The 26,453-nt window shown below is 46.2% G+C and overlaps 1 protein-coding gene across 1 annotated transcript in view; it reads right to left on the bottom strand.

The window, feature by feature from the left end:
* Nucleotides 1-516: 516 nt before the first annotated feature.
* LOC142582413 (MKI67 FHA domain-interacting nucleolar phosphoprotein-like) overlaps nt 517-26,453 on the bottom strand; it is a 29,545-nt gene continuing 3,608 nt past the window's right edge. The window contains exons 3-6 of the mRNA XM_075692106.1: nt 20,334-20,442; nt 19,581-19,792; nt 9,603-9,908; nt 517-682 (exon numbers count right to left, since the gene is read on the bottom strand). Coding sequence (XP_075548221.1) covers nt 602-682; nt 9,603-9,908; nt 19,581-19,792; nt 20,334-20,442 — 708 coding nt within the window. The 3' untranslated portion in view covers nt 517-601. The remainder of the gene's footprint in view (nt 683-9,602; nt 9,909-19,580; nt 19,793-20,333; nt 20,443-26,453) is intronic.

Raw genomic sequence — 26,453 nt, 5'->3', positions numbered from 1 at the left:
GCTCAACCCACATCTATAACATTATGCGTTCAGCGCTTTACCATTAAGCTGCCCCAGCAACCGTCATCCAATTAACTTTCTTGGGTATTTGTGTACGTGTACATAATTAGGCCTGGGACTGTTAGCTAGTGCCTTACATGCAGCCTGACAAGCCTATATCCGAGGACAGCTTTACCTTTGAACAGTCTGGTTGCAATGAACCAGACTTTAGATGCTTTAGCTTTGCAGCTATTTGCCAGCGACTATGAATGAGGTAGAAAATTAAGCTAAAGTAAATGCTTTCCGAGGTTGTTGCATATGGTGGCAAGCACATCTGCTTTTCAGAACAGACAAACATATTGCCTTTTACTTGTACATGGGTCATGTCCAAAAAAATTCATAACCAAAAACTAAGTGGCCCTTAAGCAAGAATAGATTGTAAAAGACTTAAAAAGATGTTACATTTTCTTGGCACACTGGCGATGGGTCCAAGAATCATCTCTTTATGATACTATAATGAATAAGCCACAACTAGGATTAGAAGTTACCATCTTACACATTTTTCATCCTTCTTTACTAATCCTTTTGAGTTTAGACAGCTGTTTCCTAGAAAGGAAAGTATTTATGTCTTGGCAGTCGTGGCTTTGCGTTTTCTTTTTGAGACTGGTGTCGTCTTCAGTATGGGAGCCTCTGTCAACCCAACCTGCAATGAGCAAAGTGAAAATGGAAAGTGCATCTGTTAATGGCAGTGTCAGCAACATCCCAGGAGAAATCTGCAAGATTTCACTCAAGGTTATGCATAAACTGAAAGAAACAGGAGCTGCAACTTAAGCCTGCTTCACATGCAAGCAACAGTGCGGTAGTGGTCGTGGCGGCTGAGCGGCACCGCGGCACACAGATGCAGCTTCATTTCACATGCTCCGTCATGGCACAACACACGCCGCTGTGATACACAGTGTTGCTTACGAAAAGTGCCTGCGAACCGCAGGTTTCAGCGGTCTTCTTGCAGATTGTTTCCGAGTACAAGTACCTGGCTGTATTCCTCACACCGTCCATATGTTGGCACAGACACATTGATTTCATTACAGCAAAGGCATGCAAAGTGTTAGGATTTCTACGGCGCAATACAAAACTCTTTCCCCAGCAGGCTCATGATCTTCTGTACAGAAGCTATGTTAGACCCATTTTAGAATATGGATGTACCACATGGGACCCTCCTACGTGTACCGACCGAGATAAACTTGAGAGAGTTCAGAATATAGCAGCACGCTACGTAATCGGCAACTATGACAGAAACCTTAGTATTACTAGTGCAAAACAAACATTAACATGGGACACCATAGAAAAGAGAAAGCAGGCATTACGCATGAAACTTTTTCACAATATATTTTATGGCCAAATTGGAATAGACCATAATAAGTATATTCTTCAGCCACATTATATATCCAGACGAAGAGATCACAAGCTCAAGGTTAGGTTAGGTCAAGGTTAGGTCAAGGTAGAACTAAGCTTTTCAAAAGCACTTTTTTCCCCAAAACCATTTTAGAATGGAATCGACTGCCTGCTGCCGTAGTTGGTATACTTAATAATGAACATTTTTCAAATGCTCTTTGAAATTTTCTTCTTTATTTTACAGTATATAGTAATTGTAGAATTTGCTATCATTACATAGTGCTTTATTACTTAATTGTATGATGTCGTTTCCTGCCTTTGTATCATTGTATTGCATAGTTTAATGCTGTTTATTGGATGCCATAAGCTGTTTACATTGATGTATGTAACCCCCCCCCCCACACTGTAATGCCTAAATGGCGCTGTGGGTATTAGAGTAAATAAATAAAAAGAGCTGTGCCTTGCTCCACATTGCAATGTTTCAGTGCACTTGAGCTGTGGTTTTCATCGGCATATTCAGAGAACTGGCAAGTGTCGCAGCTCCCTAAGTAATTTACTGCAACAATGTTTGTACAAACCAGCTTGAGTACTCATTAGGGTGGAAAAATTAAGACATCATGTGGATACCACACATGAACACAGCCAGAAAAGACATGCACAGCTCTTTTCTGCATTTTTTTATCAGCAACATCATCATGCTAAGCTTCATTGCTACTTGGTGTTAGGAAGTTTTGCTATACATCAACATCACAGTAATATTGCCAAGTTGCCAGATCTCACGCCAGGTCTGGCATTTTGAGACTTACAGTAATCCCTCATTATAACGAAGTCAGAGGGATGACGAAAAAATTTATTATAAGCGGTAATTCGATATAAGCGACCACTCGACCAAAGCTAATGCAGTCGAGCTTTAATTGCATTACAACTGCGAGGAAGTCAAAATACAATGTATTCAGTCAAGCAAAACTTTAATCAGGTGCAAAAAAGGCATTGAGCTATGGCTCTTTCAAGTTCTAAACTGGTGCAAGCAACAACTGCTTTACTTTGCCAAAGCATTGCACAAGGCTGTAGCTGCTGCCCATGCAGTCAATCTTATTTCGCAGCAGGCGTAGTTACTCTCGCGTCTACACCATAGTTGGCACTTGACGTGGCTCTTTAACGTCGTCGGGGCTCCCAACAATGTCAATTATCAGTGCATCCGTCGCTGGGGCGACCACGGGAGCAGCATCGTCAGCCAACGCGAATGTTTCAAAGTTGCCTTCTACCTCTTGGCCAGAAATTTTATGAACAGCCTCGTATAGATCACTGCAAGTCCAGTCATCATTAGGCTGGTCATCGTCAAAGTCACTGATGACGGTGCAAGAAATGCCGACGTGCACAAAGCAGTTGGCAACCTTCAAAGGTGCGAATTTTTTCCATGAAAAGTTCAGCAAATGGATCCCACCAAACAAATCCATGTTGTACCTCTTGCTGGCGTCATATGCTGTGAGCATGTGCAGCGAAAGTCTTGCGGTACAGCTTCCGGGTGGTCTCAATGATGCCCTGATCCATCAGTTGCAGCATCGCAGTTGTGTTTGCAGGCAAAAATTCCAGCGCGATCGCCTTGATGTTGTCGAACTTTATGTGGCTCGGACAATTATCAATTATGAAAAGACCTTGCCGATTCTTTGCGTCAAACCGTCTATCTAGAAGGTGCACGAAGTCTTCAAAGACAGCAGTCATCCATGCTCGCTTGTCATTTCTGTAGATGCATTTGTAGGGAGTAGTTGCATTTCGGAAGCACCGTGGCTTCACAGCACCGTGACATGCTCCTTGCTCTGTTTTTCTCCGGATGAGGATCCGCCAGTGGCAGTGAAAGTGCGATTTGGTAGCATCTTCTAGAAATGCAGCCTCATCTAGGTTGTCTTTGTCTTCATACTTTTCAAGTAGAGCTTGGAGTCGATGTTGGCACCATACGTCTACAGTAGAGCCATTTAGCCTGTCTGCTATTCCGGCAAACGGGGGCGGTTTGGTCGGATTACCAGATTTGCGGGGGCACAAATGTGAGCGGCCGGAGCGGTGCAGCCGCCTGGTGGCGTAGAGTTCAACCAGACGAACACAGAGCTAAAACTGCAGTAACCCACTATATTCTGCTTCGTTGCTGCTGCAAAATTTTGGCAGCGGCATAATGGTTAACACGATTATGCCGCTGTCAAAAATTTACACCAGCAGCTTAGTAGAATATACCGTATTTACTTGCATAATGATTGCACTCGCGTAATGATCGCACCCCTGAATTCTGTCATCAAAATTCAATTTTTTAAATTTCCCGTGTAATGATCGCACCCCGAACTTGCCGCAGCAATATGCCATGTGCCAAGTCTAGCTAATAATGATTACACTTACCATCTGTCGAATGCTACGCGAACGATTCTACAAGACAAACCAATCGGTCTGCACACACCAAACATTCTTAAGCAGATGCTCCATTTCATTCCTTTCAGCAGTTTCCACACTTCTATTACAAAAAGAAAGCTACAACCAAACTTGCCTTTATTATGTGTAGGCTTTGTAATGGTTATGGTCAAGGACAACAACAATAAAGGCGCCTTTCGATTCTTCTCGTCTGCACTTGTGGGCACGCGACAAACCGCGAGTGGCAACGATAGCAGCTACATTTACACTGATACGTTAGAAGTGTACCCTGTTCATACGCCGACGCTTGTAACACAGCTAAGATGTTCCCCACCCTTAGCGGAACGTGCCGTATTAGGATAGTAGTGAAGACAAATGCCGCAGTTTCCGCAGCATCCCCGCCATGTGTTTCTATGTCACTAGTAGCTAAGCACGCCCATCTGTTTCTGTCCCCTCAAAGTGGACATGGCTATGTTATTGCCGCAAACTTGCTGATATTAACGATATTATTCATTACTGATATGGAAGAAACTGTTTCAATGCACGTAATGTACTCTTGAGAAGAAAAAAAATCGTGTTCGGCACGTTCGGCTTGCGCCGCTGGCCACCATTTTTGTTTTGGTGTCCCTCACTAGACACAGCGGCAGCCGCCTATTTGTTGACCTGGGATGAAAAAAAATTTTCATTTTTTGCAGGAAATTTAACCCACGTAATGATCGCACCCCTGAATTTGCGTCAATTTTTTTTACAGAAAAGTGCGATCATTATGCGATTAAATACAGTAATAAATAGCTTTGTGTTTGTGTGGTTGAGCTTTGCGCCACTAATCTGGCCGCTCACGTTTACGCCCCCGCTAAACCGGCAAATGGCCCGTGCTTGCCGGAATACCGGATGCACTAAAATTCTCTAGTGTCGCGGTTCACGGTTGCACTTTTGCTAACAGTCAACTTGGAGGTCACACAGTATTGTTTCTTCAGCCGCTCAAGCTAGCCATTGCTGCACTTGAAATCTTTATGACCCATTTGCAGGGCGAGAGCTCCGGCTTTTACAGTAAGTGCAGGTTCATGTACAGGGATATTTGCACTCCTGGCGTTCTTCAGCCACTGAATAAGTGCACCTTTTCCTTCGAGGTATTTCGGATTGTGATTCCTCTTTCTCTTTGCCAAGAAGCTCTTTTCAAAGCCTTCAACACAGCTTTCTTGTTTTTCAATACAGTTGATAAGGTAGATGGCAGTATGCCGCATTCCTTCACGATGCCAATTTTTTGCCGGCTGCCTTTTTGCAGATCTTTTATCAACAGAACTTTCTGCTCCAAAGTCAGACACTTTCACCCGGAGGCTGACAGAGCCATTTATCACTGTAGATCACAAAAGCACATGCAAGGCACGCCTAACGAGAGCGTAAACTTTATTTTCAAATCAAGAAGATTTGAGTCCGGCGTCCTTTTAGTGGGTCTGGGCACCCGCCGCGAACGCGGTTCCGAGACCTTGTCTCGAAGCGGCTTCCTCGGCTCGCTAGACAGCCCAGAGTTGTGCTGTCAGGTTCGAGCTGAGCAGTGCGGTCTTCCAGCGCGAGCGGAGGCTGGCGGTCGAAGAGACGGAGGGGTCGGCGCTGCCTGACTTGTTTGTTAACTCCTGACACTCCCATAACATGTGATTAAGTGTGGCAACCTCGCCACACAATGTGCATCTGTTTGTAGTGTACATGTCTGGATACATGGCATGCATGAGTCTGGGGTTTCTGTAAGAATCCGTTTGTAATTGTCTGAAGTGTACCACTTGCATCCTGTCTAACCTGAAGCACTCTGAATAACACACCATCACATAGCCTGCAGCACGTATCCAAGTGCATGCGCCGTTGGCACCAAAGTGACTGAACCTGGCAAAGACACAGAAGACAGAAGCTTCAAAATGTCGTCATGGCATCTCGCTTTCCTCGTCAGTGCACGCTGGTGATGGCGACAGTTGCAATGGTGTGTATGGCATAGACTTCACATGTAGCAGAAGAAAGGTGATCAGAGTTGTGAGTCCAAGAAGCAGGAACTGTGGAAGGGCACCCATTGGTGGAAGACTGTGCTTTAGAGGGCAGACTGGAAGAAAGCAGCTTTTGAGGAGCAGAGACGTCGAAACTGGCAGCAAAGAGTTGACATGAAGGCGAGTGAGAGGAGTGCCTGGCATTTAAACAGCTTCCAGACTGAAGAGCGAATGTGGGGCGGGGGGTGCGGAAGTCACGGAAGACTATGAAATTATTGTGCTGGGAAGCGCCACAAGTGCCATAGCTCGAGTCTGAGGTCGTTTGTTGCGCTCAAAAAACAATTAGCTGCTCATTGTGGGTACACAGCGCAATCGTGAAAACTGTTTTGCAATAGAGGCTTTGCGTGATCACTGGGCACTTTTTCCCCGAGGTTTGCAGCCGTGAAGTTTGCAAAATGAGAGTTTTTCAGCGCACCAATGTCAACGAAACTGTGCTAATTCTACAGTTTGAGTGTCAGTGTTCGCACACTGTCGCATCCGCACCATTAACAAATGTCTATAAACAAAATTCAATGACCCTACCACGCATTTAAACCGTTTGTCTAAAGTCAGTCGGATGGCACGAATCAAGTATGACCGGCTCAAAAAAATCGCTGGTAAAACACCAGCTTGTGCTGACCCGCCATGTTAACAGCCTGACTCGCTGCTGGCAACGCTCAGATTTTTCAGGTTTTTGGCAAGTTATTGGTCAATTTGCACCGTCAAAAGTGCAACAAAGCTACAGCTGATGTTTTATTGCGATGCAGGCCGATTATGGCAAGTGGCGAGCAAATTTCTAGACCAGCTTCTCCAAAGTCGTCTTCCGGATTTATTAACGTAGCTCCTCGCGTCGAACATGGCACTTATAATCGGAGGGACAGTTCTTTTGTGTTTTTCGGCATGTTTCAGTGCTAGAAATGCTCTTTAGAGAGGTAAAACTTTGCTCATTGAGCGCATCCCATGGAATGCTACGCCGCAAGTCTGCCCGTGGTTTTTTGGCCACTTTTCATCATCCAAGAGACCGCAGTTTTCTGGCATCACAAAGCGTCAGGAAAACCATTTTCGTGTGCATTCTACCACGAGGGACACCAATGATGTGACTGCGACCGAGATAAACGGTTCAGGAGCACTGCACCATGGAAGGTGACAGCTTCTGTTCGCTCCGTAGTAAAACATTTGGGAGGGAGCACTCGGCACTCGCTTGGTACCCGTTACTAGGCGGTCATCGGTCATGGGTTTGGTACTTTTGTGGCCTGTTCTGTGCCTGCACAAGACTAATTCATCGGTGGTATTGATTTCACACTGTATACGCAAAAAGGTTGCCACCACTTGGCAGCAGCGATGCCTCTGCTCGCCATTTCGCTCGAAGCGAGTCCAGCTCTTCGCGCGCTTCGAGTAATGCAGCTTAACATGCATGCGCTTTGGTCTGGACCAGAAGAAATTTTGAATAAAGCGATATTTTGAGCAAAGTGATCTCATTATAACGAGGGATTACTGTACCTTAGTATCAAATTAAAATATTCTATTATCGTATTTACTCTTAATCTAACCTGCACTTTTTTCCAGATAAAACGGGTCCAAAAATTGTGTGCGCGTTAGAATTGAGTACGACCCTAAATCTGCATTACCATATCACCATCGGCATTTCAACATGGCCACCTTCTACGCGTTTCGAGCCTAGCTGGCGTAGCTTTCTCCATGTGCTCTAGTATGTAAGCTTAGGCAACGCTTCCTTTGGCTTAGGTTAGTGCGCCGTTCGTCTTTCTGTTTTCTGTGTTTGGTCTATCAGCATGGAAGTGCCAACTGCAAAGACATGCAGAGTTCATCACGATGTTTCAATTAAAAGGAAAACGATCACGTGAGCAGAGACGGATGGAAATCGGACCGTATCACGAGCGTTCAGAGTTCTTGAAACATGCGTGTGGGACTGGTGCAAACAGGAGAGGAATTCTACACCGGTGGCTGCTACATACGGCGCGGCCGCGGGGCTCCTATCTTGAAAGTGATCTCTGACATAGACAAGAGTCTACGCATCTAGGTGCACCGTGCTGTGTTCTCATCGCTTCATTCACGTCGAAGCAAGAGGCCACACAAAGGTCAATTCCCTCGCTCTTGCTACCGCACTTCCTCACTCCAGCGTTCAAAAGAGTTTCCGCGGTCACTGAGTGAGACGTGTTCATGTTTGCTTGTGCGTGTGTGACACAATGCTTGTTAATTTAGTTAGTAAGCGAATGTTTAAAAGTTTGCATGGCCGATAAAACTACTATCCTTACTTTTCGTATAGCTGCCTACTAATTTGCTATCGTAATCGACGTTTCGCCTTTCGGGCGAAACTGCGACTTTTTTTATTCATTGCAACTTTAGTGCATTGAGAGTACAGTCAACAACCGATTTTTCGGACCCTCTAGGGAACGTGAAAACGTCCGAAAATTCAGGCAGTCCGAAAATATGAATTCATGCAGAAAATGCACTTTTTTTTCTTTTTTTCCCGGATCTAGAGGTAAAGGGCGAAGTACCAGGTTTCCGAAACCCTGCCAAAGCATCAGTGAAGTGGCTATAAAAAAACACATTCAAAAACTCTGTATGCAGCCGACTGCCGCTTTATTATGTACAGCATGTGCATCGTCGGGCAGTCAGTTTTATTGCTTCAGTGGCTTGAAGAACTTGTTGATTGTTGTTTGGACGGCGTTCCGGTTGCATGCGATCATATTCACCTCGATCTGAGCAAGGGTCATGTCAGCACTGTACACCGATAAAAGAGTCAACAGTGCTCGCGTCAACTTGGCGCTTGTAGGTAGCGCAGGCATTGGCTCCTCATTTTCAACATCGGAGTCTTCTGAATCCCCCACAACCTGACTCCTTGCTCCATGCCGAATTTCTTGCTCACGTCAGCCTGCAATGGGCCGCTCAAGACTTGCTTAATAATGGCGGCTTTCTTCTCCATCGTTAACCGACGGTACTGCTTTCCGCGCTTCGATACCGTCGGCGAGGACGATGAAGACGGAGTGGGGGCCATCGAAGGCAAGCGAAATCCTCAAGTTGCGAACAGTGGAGTTCGCAGATGAGCGTCGAAGCACCTAGGCCTAGCGTCGCAGAGCACACTTGACACAACAGCACAACCCCACACCACGCTAGCCAAAACATGGCCTACGCGCCTATGCAAACAAATCATAGAATAAAGAACCAATGGCGCCGCTCCGGAAACTCCGCCGGAGGCGAAAGCGGAAGTGCGGCGATGAACAGAGCCAGCGTGGCCAGAACAAATCGGTGTGTGACGGCTAGATTTGGCTAGTGCTTCAAAGCGGTGATATGCTTCGGCTGCAAGTCGATTTCCTGCGCAAGGGCGCTGTGCGAGGAGCCAAAGGACCTTCCGTCGCGTCAGAAAGTCAGGAAAATTGGACGGCAGGGGGTTCGAGCGTCCGACACTTCAGATGTCCTTACACGTTGATTCTATGGGGCTCGTGGCGGTGCCGCGAAGACGTCCGAAATATCAGGCATGTCCGAAAATTTGGGCGTCCGAAAATTCAGTCGTTGACTGTAAATGCTTTGTTTTTCCCAAATGAGAGAAAGTTGTATTTCTGCATGAAAGAATGAGGTGCACAGTGCCGTAATGGACTTTTTTTTTTAGGTCACGGCAAACCGGTGCATGTTACAATCGAGGGCGCGTTAGAATTGAGTAAATATGGTAAGTTTCATCCTTTGACATACAAGCAGCATGCGGCAGGAGTTTCTAAAACTCTGAAAATATGTGTCACTATTCCTTTAAAACTGTAAGTACGACTTTAATAAGACAACAAATTGACGTGGCACAATGCTACCACTCACCTTGGGAGAGAGAGCCTGAGGGGTGGAAACAATGGGACCCCGACGCCTCGTCTTGGATCCTGGCGAGGTGAGCAGCTTGGCAGACTTCTTGGGCAACGTAGCATGCCTGCCAGGCGTCACATCCACAAGGGTAGTGGCTGGTTTGCCGGGTTTTACCTTGCGTTTCTTGCGTGTGCCGGGTGGAGTCTTGAATGTGATGCTGTCATCGCTAGAGTCGACCACGAAGGATGGCAAACCTGAGTCAGTGGTCACACTAGCTTTGCTTGTGTCCTGGGAGTCCAGTGGCTCTAAGAGCTCAGTGGGAACCTGTTCATAACAATAGACAGAAGCTGTAATGGGCATAGAGGTGCAAGAAAATCGCACGCAATAATCCGTGCCCAATGAAAACAAGCAGATTACATGAAAGCAGGTAGGCTCACACCTCAATTCTACACTTGCATATACACAGACCTTACCTCCCTATCTGATATAGCTACAGAAAAGTGGCTGATACAGAAAACACTCCCAGGTGTCAGCGTTGACATGTGCTTTCATGCAAAAATGCATGTCCAACCAAAAAATCCAGGTTACAAGGGAGCATGTGTGTTCACACCATAATTCAATCATTGCACATAGCTTTGAGCCTGTTTTAATTAAACCCCATAAAGCCTAACGCACCGTTTCTGATACACTAATTTTGATACCTCCAAACTCTGATTTCTATCTATCTCCCTATTTCATATAGCCACAGAAAAATGGCTGATACAGGATGTGCTCCTTCAGTGTGATATGGTTCCACAAACAGACTTGTTAACGCTTCCAAATTTACACTTAGCGTATTGGTACTGTATCTACAGTGGAACCCCGTTCATACGTTTTTCACCGGACCGGGGAAAAAAAACGTAACAGCCGGGAAAACGCAACAGTGAGGAAAGCTCCGAAAATGAATGAAAAAAGTGCAGCTTCAACTATAGACAATTTATTTGTCTACAGTTGTGCGCTTAGGAGTTAAAAAATTCCAGAATGGTGGCTTGCCGTTTCTTTCATTCGCTAGAAACCACCACACGTTTCTCAGTAAACTGGAAGGCCACATTGCTGTCAGCATCGCTGTGAGGTGTGACGTACCTGCAGAGGAGGTGCAGAGCCGCGACGGCTTCTCCAAAGCTAGGATTTGGCAACTCCCCGGCATCATACGGCTCGTGCTCCTCGTCGTCACCGCGCCACGGCAATGGCAACGAACGAAGGAACATCCGCGGGAAATTTTGCCCTATTTGGCGTAGCCACGCTAACGTGCTAACGATTGTTTAGTATTGCTGCGGAGCGCGCACGTCCGAGCAGTCCGGTTGCGCGCGGCGCGGCGTGGTTTCGCGAGAAACATAAACAAGAGAGGAGAGCTGGCCCGATAGGCGGAGCAACGCCAACTTCCGGCTTCTTTTTAGCTTCACAAAGAGTGACGTGTGGGCCTCTCCGCCTCTCCCGAGTTTCCTTCCTCCGTGAGTCGACCCATCCCAAAACGACGCGGTGACCGTAATCACAGTGATGATAGTGAGAGCATTTTTCACGAATGGCCACTTAGTGGCGGCCTCTCGAACTGGCGTGCGGCTTCTTGCAGCCAGTTCTATAGCCAAGCCTGGCCATGCCTGGCCATAACTCGTCAAAAGCCAAAATGGCGGTTGAAGCGCGTTGCCTACTTTAGCCCAGGTGGGTTCAGGGTGCTAAGTTGCGACGTATCATGCGGGAACGTTTTCAAAGCTACTACGTAACAGCGGGGTTCCTTATACATTGGATCCTATGGAAGCTATGCCGGGACCGGATGAAAACGACGTAGCAGCCGGGAAAACGCAGCAGTGAGGAACGTAACAGCGGGGTTCTACTGTATATGTATCTAGACAAAGGGCTTCACATCTGCATGCATTGCTATGGGCAGCCATTGTGCTCTTCTTATTAATTTCATACATGCCTGAAGGCACTTGTTTCATGCTCTGCTATTCATTAACCTCTGTATTTTCAACATTTAGTTAACAAGTGGTACTGCAATAAATATTGGTCTCATTCTTCCACAAACACATGATTACTTACAATATGCAGTAGCTCCTATACATACAAGTTTGCAGCAACTTCTCTGTACAACAGCTGTTCAATATTCTAGTTGAAAGTACGGTACAGTCTCAACGATACAAATCTCTTGGGACAGCGCAAAAATTCATATCACCCGAAATTAGTATCAACCAAAAACTTTTAAAAATTGGGAGAAAAAAGGTGGATATGGCAATAAAATGGCCTACTTGTTCAAAACTTCTTAATTTTATGGCTCTTAGAAATGGCTCATTTTCAGTGCATTTATATTTTAACATGTTACTTCAAAACATAGCGGACGCAACGTGTACTGTGATACATAAAATGATAGCCTGATAACTTTAGTTTTGAATGAATGTCTAGCAGTAATGATTGCTCCTACAATTTGTGAGAATTCTCATGTGCAAATTCAAAGAAGCACCTCAAGGAACATGAACGAAAGTAATATTTCACTATCTTTAGTAAAAAGCATAATCTTGGCGATAACATTATGGCTCGTACAAATTTCAGGGTGATACAAATTTTTGTTGGCCCCTATGAAGTTCCATTAGAGTACAATGTGCTAGAATTCCCATTTTCGTTTCGTGGTGTTTGATGCGAATAAATGCGGCCACCCATGCAGCTGCCGAAGACGTTCCACCGACCCCCGAGCCAGGAAGATGCAGAAGTTGTGAGCGGCGGTGCAGAAGCGGACAGCAGCAGCGGACAGCAGCAGCGGCTGTCAGTTCAGCTGAATGACCATGCAGCGTTGCACAGGTTGCCAGCCTCACCTCCTAGTTGCGCCTTCACTTTTCGAGCACAGATGTAGGTCTTGGAAAGGGCTGGGATTGGCTATGCCAGCCATGCTGCTCTTTGATGCGATAGCGTAAAAGGCACCGTGTCGCAGAAAATTCTGCGCCCCACATCCAGCGTCGACCGTTGTTTCGACAAAAATGATTTCAAACCATGCATACCCACCATGCAGGCCCTCCATGTAGCACAAGAAAGTTACTGAATTGCATTTCTCAAGGTAAAATACACCAGAAAAATGATAAAATAGAGCTTATAAACAACTTCGAATTCCAAATGCCACACACCATGGCAGATCCCTCTCGTGTGCCAGTGCTGACTTCTTTGTGCCACATTCGATAGCATGAATGATGTCCAATTTTTCTTCTATGCTGAGCATCCTGTGTTTCTTTATCTGAGCTTCGGCATGACGCGAGTCCTTGCTTCCGTGACGCTGAAATGATATTGATGTGGCTTCAAGTGCAAACGCACAGGGCTATTGCATGCCGTTGTTCCGATCTCTGAGGCTTGTTGTTCTGACGGGCTGCCCAATGGGGAGATGCACCGCTGTGACTGCACGCCGAAAAGTGGAAACGCTACAGGTTAACCGATACTTACGCATTAAGCTGGTATGGTTTATGCGGATACAAAACGCATTATGATCAATGGCCCCTGAGTTGGGGATTCGACTTTACTACTACTGTTTAAGCGGGTACAGTTTAATGAGGTTTTACTGACAGTTTAACGGGGTTTTACAGTATACGAGAAAACACAATTCTGTTATGCGGAAACTCAAAAAACAAACCCCTTTTCCAGCGTTTCTACCATTCATAGAGCAGCCATGGCTCCTGCTGGCGTGCAAATCTCAAAGGCCATAATGCAGCACACCCAGTTCCTTGCAACACCTCCAGATGGCGCTCGCCTCCGCCACATCCTGGCCCACGCAAGAGGCCATGTTTCTACCAGGAAGCTCACCTTTGTGCATGGCGTTTGCCAACAGCGTTTCCCAGTAAACATTAGGGTTACATAAGCTGCAGTTGCCAGGAAGCATGAGAAGCAGTCAGGGATCTTTGAATGCTATCACATTCCACTCCTAAAGGCGAAGCCTTAAGTGTAGTCCAAATTTTTTCTTTATTCTTTGTGTTTGCATCCGTACACTGTGCCGTGTGATAGCTGTGCTGTTTCAGCAGGTACCCACTAGCAAACAATGATGCCTTGCAAGCGGTAAGCCCTCTCCCTTCAAGAGAAGTTGGACATATTACAAAAGGTGGATGACAATACCAAAAAAGCTGAACCTCGCACTCTCAACATTGTGCACAATCGTTGGACAACGCGATCAAATAATGAAGAATGTGCTCTTCAGTGCAGAAGCAAAAGAGACAAAGACAGCCCACTACGTTAGAGTGGAGGAAGCTCTATTAATATAGTTTAATGGTGATTGTGGCTGGCACGAACATTGATGGTAATGTTTTACAAGAAAAAGCCAACAAGATGGTGCTTTTTCTGGGCATCGATGGGTTTCAGGCTTCCCGTGGCTGGCTCCACTGCTTCAAAGCAAGGCGTGGTCTTCCCTACAAAAGCGTCATCAGTGAAGAAAAAATAAATTACAGGTGGTTTGGCTGCACCTACCACGGAATACCGTGTGAAAGCACATTTGTAACAGCAGAGCTGTTTAAGCTTTAGTTCCACCATGGAGCGTTACCAGAAAACTCAGCCCAGCTGTGAGCCAGCTCGCGTTGTGCAGCAACCACCTATGAGAGCACCGAGCCACGTAACCTCCTCGCACCCCATGCGCGTAGGGCATAGTCGTGACGTTACAGGAAAGTAAACTTTGCAACAGCCAGTGCAGCGACACACCTCTCGTCTCTTTTACTCCATGCGTACATGCCACTGCCATAGGAAGACCGCAGAAAGTCCGGACGCCTGAAGAAGCGGCTTACCACGAAGAGCGCCGTACTGCCAAGTGAGAAGCGATGCGTCACCGCCGAGCTGATACGGAACACCGCGCCGAAGTTGTGGCTGAGAAGAGGAGATGCCGAGTCGAGGATCCAGAGTTTAAGGCCAGAGGATGCGAGAGTTGGTGCCTGAATGCTCGACGTCTCTGAGAAAGCGATCCCAGCCTGCGACTGCTCGAAAACTTCCAGCGTGAAGCCCGTCACGACAACTTAGCAAAACCTAGCATAACCGCGCAGTAACTAGAAAAAACTTAGCCAAGCCTACTAACAACTTTGCAAAACCTAGCATAACCTCGCAAAACCTACAAACTTAGGCAAGGCACGTAAAATCTAGGTGATGACAAGCTCCACTGTTGACTCCAGCCTTGCACCACTAATGCAAGCTGCGCACATTTTTCTTGGGCCAACTTAGCCATTTTCTTGCACCAAGTTAGGCATTGGTAGGCTGTTGTTTGACCGGTTGCTAATCAAATCCTTTGCAGTTGCAATGTCACTGTTAAACTGTTTTATTGCACACGATACGCATAGTCAAGTACACTGGGTTGCATAATGCACACAGGATTACTTGGTGGACACAGGAGGATTGCAGACTTGCACAAAGACCATTCTGTGGTTTCAAACCCTAATGGCCAGTGTTGTAGAGCAGCTTTCACACTTGGATGAAGGGTATGCGAGGGAAAATCATGCGCGCTGCTATACACTTGAGTGGAGGGAGGTGAGCAGGCTTGACCGGATATTTATACTCATTGCTCACAGAGTACAAAGGCACTTTAGTGTGGGGAAGCGAAGGCTTACACATTCTACACACCTTAAACGAAGATCATGTCAGGAAAGGCCAGAGCCAAGATCGCACACATGGAGGCCACAATGCAGTCCAAGTCCTTTTTGTGCCAGTCTATCACATACAAAACACGCAAAGCCAAACTGGTTGTCCATGAAGTCAAGCTTGAAGCTGGCCTTTGCAGCCTGTTGCCAAAGACAGATGTTCCTCGGCTTTGCGATACAGGTATGCAACGTCTGCAGCTAGGGCTTGTTGCTGTTCATTTGTTATGGCAGCACACTTGGCACACTTCGCAATCTTTTGTTCTCCAATCACTTCTGTCAGTCTTTGGCAGTTTAGTTCGCACAATTCAACGCCATGGATTGTCTTTGTTGCTACAGGCACAATCACTTGGCGACATCTTCATCAGTCAACTCCCACTGCCTCTGTCACTGAGCTCATCGTTGTTTAGTGCGCTTGGCGTGACACATCTGTTGAAAGTCGCAAACGACCACCATACGCTGTTGCACCGGTGGTTGGGTGCCCTACGACGCAAGAGAGAGAGAGAGGGAGCCGGTGAACGGACGAGGGACGCCCCACTGCACCACGTCCCAGCCGGCGCCTCTACCCGCAACCTGATCCGTTCCACTGGCTTTTCGGCGAACCGCCTACTGAATGTGAGCTGCCAGTGCCCCCGACAGGGACAAAGGCGTCAGTGCGGCCAACAGAGAACGTGGACTTTGTGTTTCTTCTCTCTTTCCTTTCTCCTCTCTTCGATTGGTCTTTTGTAAATAAACCAGTCTCGAAACGGATCCCAATGAGTGAAGTTTTTTCCTTCGAGGCTCCTGCGTGCATGGCTGACGCCGTCCAGCTTAGTTAAACCACAGCAAAAGTTAGCACAGTCGTCCATGAGTGACAGCAATTAGAGTCAGCCCATCAGCGCAGCACCACAGCACCCAACGTAATTTCTCGTCAACTGAGGTCATTCTGGGAGCTGGAGCACCTTGGTATCATCGACGATGCACAGCTGACTGCCAAAGATGACAACGTTCGTGGGGCCTTTGAAGAAACTATCACCCAGAAGATTGGTAGTACCAAGTAGCTCTCCCATCGAAAGAGAACGCGTCAGACTTGACAGACAATAAGAGCATAGCATCGCACAGACTTCACTCATTAACGGCTAAGCTGCTGCGACATGAAGAAACTATTCCAGACTACGATCAGGCGATCAGGAACTACCTGCAAGCTGGACATGCCGAGGAAGCGAACGAACTGGGCGAGTCCCTGCTGAGGCCCATTTACTACATGCCACACCTAGGTGTTGTCCGGCCTGGTAGCAAAACAACCAAGTTGAGAGTTGTATTCGATGCCTCCTCCAAAGCAGCGGGAAAGCTGCTTTGGAGCACTGAATGACGTCCTCTTCACAGGACCTAATCTAAATTGAAGCCTAGTGGACATCCTGATTCGATTCCGAGCGTATAATGTGGTCATAACATCCGATATAGAAAAGGCTTTTCTTCAAATCAAGCTTGCAGAGAGTGAGCACGACACCGTCCGCTTTCTGTGGTATCAAAGTACACCAAGGCAGGGTGACGCGCTCCCTCCAGTCAAAGAGTACCGTATGACACCAGCCATTCGGCGCTACTTGTAGCCCGTTCCTCCTCGCAGCTACATTGCATCCTCATCTCAAAATGCTATAGAAGAAATTTCCTCGCACTGCTAAGATCCTGAGTGAAAACCTGCATGTAGACGACTTTGTTACTGGTGCTGATAGTGTAGAAGAGGCAGAGCGCATAATCAGGGAATGGCCGTCTATACCCAAGATTGGAGGTATGAACCTCAGGAAACGGCGATAAAACCACCCAGAACTGATTGCATCGTTTGCCAAGACTGAAAGCGCCCAAAAAGCTCTACCGGAGCTGGGCCCAACAAATATTCTCGGTATGGAGTGGAGGCCTGACACAGATGAATTCGTTCTTAAGATGCCCGACCTGATTGTATTTTTGGCAAGTCAGCAGGATGCGAAGTGATTCCAATTACAGGCCTCAGCGCACCTTTTCGACCCATTTGGCTTTCTCTCGGCCATTACCATCACTGCGAAGATAATGTTCCAGAACATCTGGGAGCGGGGTACAGCATGGGACGAAAGGCTTCCTTCAGATTTAAATGAGATATGGGATAAATGGTGCCAACAGCTTCCTCAATTTTGGCAGATATCACTCCCACCTAGAGATCTGAACTAGATGCTTCACGCCATAAAGGGAAGCAAGGTCTAGTCCTTCTTTAGTGCGTGCAGTATTAGTTGGAAATTTATTGTTGAAAGAGCGGCGTGGTGGGGTGGCTTTTGGGAGAGAATGGTGAGAACAGTGAAGGCTACCCTTCGCAGAGTGCTCGGAAGGAGCTGCCTTAACCGTGACAGCCTCTCCATGGTTCTAACCCAAGTCGAGGCTGCCGTAAATTCTCGTCCGTTGACTTTCGTCTTTCCGGACGTGGGGGAGCCTATGCCCTTGATTCCAGCCCATTTCCTAGTTGGTCACAGGCTAACGAGCTTGCCTCCCTTCCTAGAAACCACCGAAATCAAATCGACAAGAGAGACACAATGGAGGCGACGGGCTGGGCTTGTTGACTCATTCTAGCAACGGTGGAGACGCGAATACCTACTGCAGCTTCGCTCAGCTCATGTCACAAAGCCAGGCAGAGGAAGAGGCATCGGTGAGGGAGACATAGTTCTCCTCAGGAATGATCAGGCTCCTCACCAGATGTGGAAAATGTGTCGTGTTTTGTAAACCTTTCCTGGAAGAGACGCTGAATACATGCTTGCAAGATCCTTCTCCCGAACCAAAGGGAACTGCGACGACCCATACAAGCCTTGTACCCTATCGAGCTCAGCGAGGTGCCAGCCTGCGCAAACAATGGTGGCCAGAAATGAGCCGGCGCTCATTGCGGGGGAGGTTGTTGAAAGTCGCAAATGACCACCATATATTGTTGCACCCGTGGTTGGGGACCCGACGAAGCAAGAGAGAGAGAGGGAGCCGGCGAACGGACAAGGGGCACACCATTGCACCACGTCCCGGCCGGCGCCTCTACCCGCAACCTGACCCATTCCACCGGCTTTTCGGCGAACCGCCTACTAAGTGTGAGCTGCCGGCGCCCCCGAAGGCGTCGGTGCGGCAAAAAGAGAACGTGAACTTTGTGTTTCTTCTCTCTTTCCTTTCTCCTTTCTTCGATCTGCCTTTTGTAAAAAAACAAGTCTCGAAACGGATCCCAACAAGTGAAGTTCTTTCCTTCGAGGCTCCTGCTTGCATGGCCGACGCCGTCCAGCTTAGTTAAACCACAGCAAAAGTTAGCACAGTCGTCCAAGAGTGACAGCAATTAGAGTCAGCCCAGCAGTGCGAGCATTCACTCAACATCTCTTCTTTAGGCATTTCCAATGACGATCCCGATTCACTTTCCATATTTATTTCATAAATACGCACGCAGGCGTTTTCGGAATTGTCTTATCGCAGTGCTAGAAATGCTGTCACCCGTCGACATATCCAGTGCTAACCATACAAAATATTGTGAAAGTGTATCTGAATATTATTGTCCAACAATACGGCCAAACTTTGTAAAAGCGCTGATTGCGCACATATGTGTTTGCCTTTCGCCAAGACAGTCCATGATTGCAATTTTGTAAGGATTTCGTAGCGATTTTCTTTTCACACTTCTTACGCTGCGTCAGACATTGGCTCACCCGCGTTATCAACAGCATCAGCCAGCCATGAATAGTGGATGATAAGTTATCAGTACAAAATCTTGGCTCGCATCTCAACCATTGTCATGTTGTCGGCATACAAATACACTCACTGCATCCATCGAATCTTCATCTCCTGGCAACATACCAAAAGTTGATTGCGATGCAATAGTTGAGTGATCACGTATTTCCTTGCAACAGTCATTGTCCAGCGCTTCCCTTGCCAACCTCATCGGCGCAGACATCGAGGGTGGAATTGGCATTAGTTGAAAGAGGTCCAAGAAATCACCGAGCACCTTGTAGCAATTCACCATGTAAGTTAGCAACTGGTGGACGCATGGAATGAAACTCATACAACAAGCTATGCAAATCACAAATTCAATCTTTACAACTTAGTGGCTTGGCTTGTCTTGCGGTTTGGGTGACTAATAGATCAGCTAGGCTTCACTAGTTTCGATTTCAAGGAGGCGCTGATGACATAGCTGACTATTCCGGCAACGGATCAATACTAAAATATCCCTATTTCTGCTAGACTCCACGGCCAAATTAGCATGCAGCCATGCAGTCAAATTATCGCACAGCAAACTGCAAGGTGTCCGAAATTTCTATGGGGCCAGTGGCGGTGCCACGGATTTGTTCAATTAAGCAAGCCCGAATTATTGGTGTCTGAATTATCAGAGGACGACTGTAGGCAGGTGGTTGCTCACCTCAGGGACAAAGTCACAGCGTACTCCCATCTTGCGCAGCTGAGCCCTAGTCCGCTCCAAGGTGGCCAAGCGGCGATGGGCACTGCGCTTCTCGGATTCAGCCGTGCGACGGCGGTTGTGGACAGTGCGCACCACCTCCTTGCGCAGCGGGAACGGGTAGCGGAAGTGCCGGAACAGGCCCTCGTGCACATGCTCCCTAGGTACCACGCTGCCTGCAGCAGCAGCAGCAAAACACGAAACATATAAATTTAGGCCACTAAAAATCACTTTGTGATTCAGTGTTACCATCAGCTGAAAAAAGAAATTCTAACCTTTATCCAGCAGAGCAAAGTTATATCTTCTTTTAAAAGGACAACTAGAGAGGAGCACTAAATCAGTTTAGACAGATAAAATATATCCTTTCAAAACTCTGAGTAAATTTCACAGCAAGAGGTCAATTATTAGAACAGAACCTGAAGACAAAACTTCCACTTACTGAATTTTAAAACATTTTTCCTGTGTTTGAGCTGCTGTGGAGAAGTAACAGTTTTCAACAACATTGCCAAGTTCAATTTTTGGCTTCTTTAGAGTACAATGCAGTTCATTCTTACAATGAAAAATTGTTTCAAGGACCCTTTAGACATCTGTTGGCACAACAAAAACTCTTGATATCAGCCACCATAAACTACCAATAAAGCTAGAACATTCATGTGCATTCTGTGTACCGTAAAGAGCGGAAACTTCATTTGAAGTGCGCCCACAAATTCAGCTCACATTTCATTATCTTGTTGAAGAAGAGATAACCATCCATGGTGTCAGCCACAATCTTGGCAACATCTTCAGACAGAAACTCAATAAATGCATAGCCACGGCTGCCACCAGTCTGCAAATGAAAATACATGAAAGTCAGTGAGCACAAGAACATTTTACAAAAATTCAACTTTTTCCTTTCTGCAAACATCAAAGGTTTCTCAGTAGCCTTGCAACAAGATAAGGAACACAAAAGGGGAAACTAACTGTACATTGTCTAGGAATCTGCCAGCACCTTCTATTCTGATTAGTTAGCTGGATTGGTTACTTAGTTACCCTTTAAATTATTAATCTGCAATTTATGGGGTGCACAAATATTAGAAATTTAGAATACTAATAGAATATTCTTTGCTATTTGATTCAAGAATTCACTTTTCGTTTCTTTCATTTGAATACTACGTATAAGGAACAACAGCAGTTCTGGCAGCCTACAGGGAGGGAGATATATACAAATGGTGACTTGTCTGAATAACGGTGCAGGAGAACCACAGTTGTGCAGATGATCCAATTTGTGAACAAACACATGGAACAGACCAGTTACATACATACATTTACATAATAGTTTCTAGCAGGTGAGTAAGCATGTCTTGCCTTAGGCAGCCTATGAATTTGCTGTCTGTTTAGACAAAGCTCGCCATGGTTCAATTCCTCCAAAACTGTGCAGGATGCTGTAGTATTGCCCTTAGCGCATTCAACCTGCACTACAATCTACTACATGCATCTAGAACATGCTATTTCCTTTTTCGCTACTGCCACTGTCATCGTGCACCAGATATGATCATACTTTGTTTTTTGTTTTTTTTATTTACAAGCTCCTCAGCTGACCGGAATCCAGTCGTTAATGGCCTTACATATACCTAATAGTAATGTAAAGAAGCCTTTCTGTTGCCAAACAAACTCCATCAAGCTTCTTACTCCTTTTACAGAGAAGCTATTCATGCAGACCCTGTGCCGTCGTCAGACTTCGCTAAAACTAACATCATCAGCACAGGCTCGAACATATTCTTCCACAGATGACTCATTGACATCCCTCGGCGCTACTGCGTGAACACGCCCGCGCCACTGCTCCCACGTTCGTCGCAGTCTTCTTCCACAGCTGGCTCTGTTGCCGCTTGTAATTCCAGCGTAGAATTTCACTTTTCTTTTGTCATCAGAATGGGTAAGTCGCGTTTACGTGGGTATGAGCCATTTATTGTTTTACGTCATGGACAGATTTAATTTTGAAGAAACGCAAGCAGCAATGTCAGGTGGATGCTGCTAACCACGTCACCGAGCAAACTCTAGACACTGAACGCAAGCGACAACGGCGGACTGTGGGCATACCGTCACTGACGTTGTTCTTTCCGTCACAGCCAAATGTGTGTGTATCCTCATTAAGAAACACAAAAACATAAATCGTCAAACCAATCCAACGAATCGTCATAACGATTGCAGCGCCCACATCTCCAGTGGTGGGCCTTGTGCACAATATATGGAGCTTTCGATTAGTGGTTCCGTACATTCCATCCCAGCTACAACTATGGGAAGACCACAAGGAGTGTGTACTCCTGAGGAAGAAGCTGCCTACTGCGAGCGTCAGCGAGAGCTGGCTTGTGAACGGGCTCATCGTTGTAGGGCCTGCCTCCCGTGCAAGAAAAAGAAAACACTGGGAGAACCGCAAAAAAAAAAAAAGACCACTCCTAAAGAGCATGCTCACCACGCTAAGCATGCAAAAGCAAAAATGAGGTGAAAGAATGGTGAAACAAAAAATTTACAATATAGACTGCTTGCGAAGTTTGACTTGCATGGTATAACACTCCGTGTAACTAACACAGCTTCACTGTTCGATGACCTTCACGGACTGGAAGGGGCAGTGATGTTTTAAAAGAAAAGAACAGAGAATATTTGATATTCGGTCATTTTTTTCTGATATTCATACTCAATTCAAAAGTTTCACTATTCAAACAGCCTTTGCTACTTAAGCAAGATTTAGAAACAGCTTCTTGCATGCAGTGTTCTCTTTTTTTCCTTTTTTCATGTTGTGCACAAAATATAGAAAAAATACATCACAGCCATATTTACAGTCTCAAAAGTGCACCTCTCAAAATACACCATGACTAAAACAAAATGAACTTATAACCCAGGTCTGAGATGGCATGCTTGTCATTGGCTGTTAATCACTATGTGGCTTTATGGCCAATGTCATGCTAGCGCACAGGCCCGTGTAGCATGAGAGTTGATAATAATAAGCCGTCAACAATATTGAAGTAGTAAGGAACTACGGCACACGTCCTCAACTTGCCATGCCAGAGAAAGACAATCACTGATACAAATGCAGCAACAGCCTATCAGAGAAAAGCAACAAGTCACATTTACAAAACCTAGTGCCCATATTCTGCAACGGTCATTTTAAGGTATGCTGTGAATGCTGACTAAGCCACTGGGCAGAATGGCCATCGCTCCAGTGATGTGCCCCACTGGACACCATGTTGTGTGAAAGTGAAAGCTTCTATTAAAATGATCAGTCAAGAACACAGCACTATCCTGGTGATATAAAGGCTATCCGGAGTCACTGTCCACATCATATGTTTGCAAAATATTAGTTCTACAATATGCCGCAGCTGATTACCCATTTCTCACAGAACCTTGCGAATTTTGTGTAATTTGTTAGCATGTAACTCAGCTGATGATGCACGCTACAGACACTCTGTGTGCAATGAGAAGTACTGTTACGGGGCACAAAAGTAGACCTCTGCAATGCTGCTCCCATACTGGGTGCAGTCTACTGTAGCCTTCCACACAAACTTCTGAAAAGGCCTGATAACTTGAGCCTAGCCGGCACCGACCTACGTGCTGCACTGAAACTTAAAGCAAGCACTCAGTAATTTAGGAGAAATTAGTTCAGGCTAACAGTCCATGTTGGGATAAGGGAGGTCCCCTTGTGGCCCATGAACCTCTTCCCTGTAGCAGCAGTATCGAAATTTGGGCAAGTTCGCGTTGGTTCATACTGCTTTGACAGTTTGTACCCTTTCATGTGTGGGTGTTGTGCATAAAATATCCTTATCAAGTGAACATACATATGCTGGTCAGACTGTGCAATGCGTTGTGTGCCTTAATTAAAACAAGAATGCAGCAAAAATAATGCAATATCTCACTTATGGTTATAGGCAAGAAAACGAGTCTGTTCCTTTATTTGAGAATACTGGAATATTGTGCAGGCATTGCCATCAAAACATGAGGGAGGTTATTGAAGTGTATCATATTGACAAAGAACCAGAGTCTTGTATAAGCCAGCCAAGTATTGCCCCATCAAAGAAATATTATTTCTATAGATATCATAGCCTGTCTGTTTTGTTGATGCGTTGCACATTTATTTATTGCCACAAAGTCTGGCAAAGCCCTTAATGTGGTTTCCTATCATTAAGGGGGGATGAGGGTCTTGAAAACTTTTTTTTTATTTCTTAACATATCTTTCTGAAAATTGGCATGCAGATATATCTTTGAATGCTGATCCCAAATATATATTCAGATTTTATATATCTCATCTAGAAATGAAGATATTGCAAAATAATTTATCCCACATAGGTCTTTTCTTACGGGCCATTATGATAATTTCTTAATTAAAAAAACTAGTTTTAAAGAATAGCTGTCATTTTCAAGGGCCCACTGCACATCCTAAAGCTAAAGAAATTTTTAAAAAGTCGTCATATAGGTCATGAATGAATAACAAAGTAGGAAGAAAAAAACAATGTGGGAGTAATTAGCTTACATCTGACTTAATTGCTAGTCTATTGGGTTTAATGAAAAATGGAAAGCTTTAGGATGTAGCTGAGGTCTTACTGAAAAAAATGATACCTAATTCAATAAAATCAGTTGATGCAAACATTATGAAAAGTTCTGTAAGGCAAAGGCATTTGATCGAAAAAGCAAAGCTGAGAAAATTGCATTCAAAGTTTTGCTGACTCTACCACTTTTGTTTACCTATCACATGGAAAAATTTAATGCTTTAGCATGCAGCCCAGTCATTACTGAACACAATAACACCAAACTCACAGAAATCTGTTCATGTAAAGATTGTGAAAACTTCTGTATTGCATTGGCACTTGACAAAAAAAAAGCTCAGAAAGTCACTTGCTATTTTCTTTGAATCTGCCACACATTCACAAAAGTCCTGGGCAGTAGTGCTGGGTTCTGTCAGGCATGTGCTTCTTGGCCATCCTCTTCTTCATCTTTTCAGCATTGGTGTGACTTTTATCAGACCTGCAGAGCCTCTGTTTATCTTTTTCAAGGCTCCTACGAATGAGGTAGCTCCCAGGACTGTAACCAAGCTGTGCTGCAACAGCTCTGCTGGTTCTCTCACTGCTCTCTCTCACTGCACTTTGCGAGTTGGAGAGTGGCCATCCCACATTTGCTGCAGCTTGAGGACGCAAACAGCTTCTTTAGCACGCAGAGATCAATGATGATGTACTCTGTGCCGCGATCGTCGTCTTCACTTCCTGTGCCGACGTTCATTATTAGCTCGAACTTGCGGAAAGTCGCGGAATTCTTTGCCAATGAAGTTTTAATGCTGTCTGCGTATTTTTTCGCGCCCCGCGCACTCCGCCTCCGTGAAAAACACCATGTCGAAGCGTTGAGCACGCGAGCTCGGTTCAGCCGCGTCCGTCGGCACCGAAGCGGCGTGCGGAAACGCCGAAGTCGACGTTAGGCTTCGGTCAGCCGGCTCGGCCGCTTCCGACGACACGGAATCCGCAGCGACTTGCAGCGTCTCAAAAGTTGGTATTTTCGACGGGCTTAGTCCAGGCGCATCCACCGGCACTGCAGAGACTTGCGGTAACACCGAAGTTGACACCGATCGGCACTGTCCAGCCGCGTCCACCGGCGAAGCTAGCGTCGATGGGGTTTGTTCAGCCGCGTCCTCCGGCGAAGCTGTTGTTGGCGAGCTCAGTCCGGCCGCATCCACCAAGGGCACAGCAGCTTGCGGCATCACCGAAGCTGTAGTTGTCGACGATGTAGCGCTCATCTTATTGCATGCGCGTGTCTTTTTGCTGACTGCTTTTCGCGTGCTTGCTTTCAAGCGCGCGTCTCGCGCCATCGTGACACGCGGAACAAAGACACCAGGCACGCAAAAGCAAAAAATTTGTGGTTAAAAGAAGCGACTCAATAGCCAAAATATATACAAGAACGATAAAGAGAAAGGCAGAACGAAAAATACTAGGAAAGAAAGAGGAGCGCGAAAAATGACGTGCGTGCAGGCGAGAGCAGACGACGCGAAGTAGTCGAACAACGCGGCCCGCGGCAGGCGAAGCATGCGTCACGGCCAATCAGAGGGCTGCCCTCGAGGAGGCGCCCGTTTCACCCAATCAGCGGCTGTCTCGCGACGATTTCCCGCTTGAGAACGGGTGCCGATCGCTCCGCTGCACGAGAGTCTACAGCGTGCCGAGGGGCGCCAGAATGGAGAGCGGGAAACCAGCTTTCAAACGAGACCAAGATGGCGCCGATCGGTTCGCGTCGCGCGGAGCTACGGCAGCTTGAAAATGAGGCAAACATTCGCGCTTGGCGTTCAATTTCGGCTCACCGACGTTTCTAAATTGCCGTTTTTTTTATACTTCGAGTAGGAATTGAGCCATAATATTTTGTAGAGACATAGTTGGGACATTAAAGACTTCAAAAACGCAATTTTTGAAAATCGCCATTTTTGACCATTTTTCGCGATTTCAAGACCCGCGTCCCCCCTTAATAAAAAAAAGTCACAGGCCTGCGCAGCACAGTCACAGTGCGAGCTGAAGGAGCAGCTCCATAGGAGACCATCATGAATGGTAACTGCAAGTACTGAGTATGTATATGGAAAGTAGGTGTATTAGTTTGCAGACATTCATTGAAATGCACTCAGGTATGCTTTATGATATGAAAAGTAGGTCATGGACATAGTAGTGCGGCCCTACGGGTACTTTGTTTTTTATAAATACAAAGGCCAAACAAGACCTGGTGCGTGGAGAGCTGCATTGTGTTTGGAAACAACATGTCAAGGTCTTCTTGCACACACTGCGTAAGGGCCTTGATGGCAAATCTGTTGGGCTGCATTTTCAGCAGCATGCACTAGAGGGT

This window comes from Dermacentor variabilis, chromosome 5 (assembly GCF_050947875.1).
Source record: "Dermacentor variabilis isolate Ectoservices chromosome 5, ASM5094787v1, whole genome shotgun sequence".
Classification (NCBI taxonomy): Eukaryota; Metazoa; Arthropoda; class Arachnida; order Ixodida; family Ixodidae; genus Dermacentor; species Dermacentor variabilis.
This window is presented reverse-complemented; position numbering and strand designations above follow the sequence as displayed.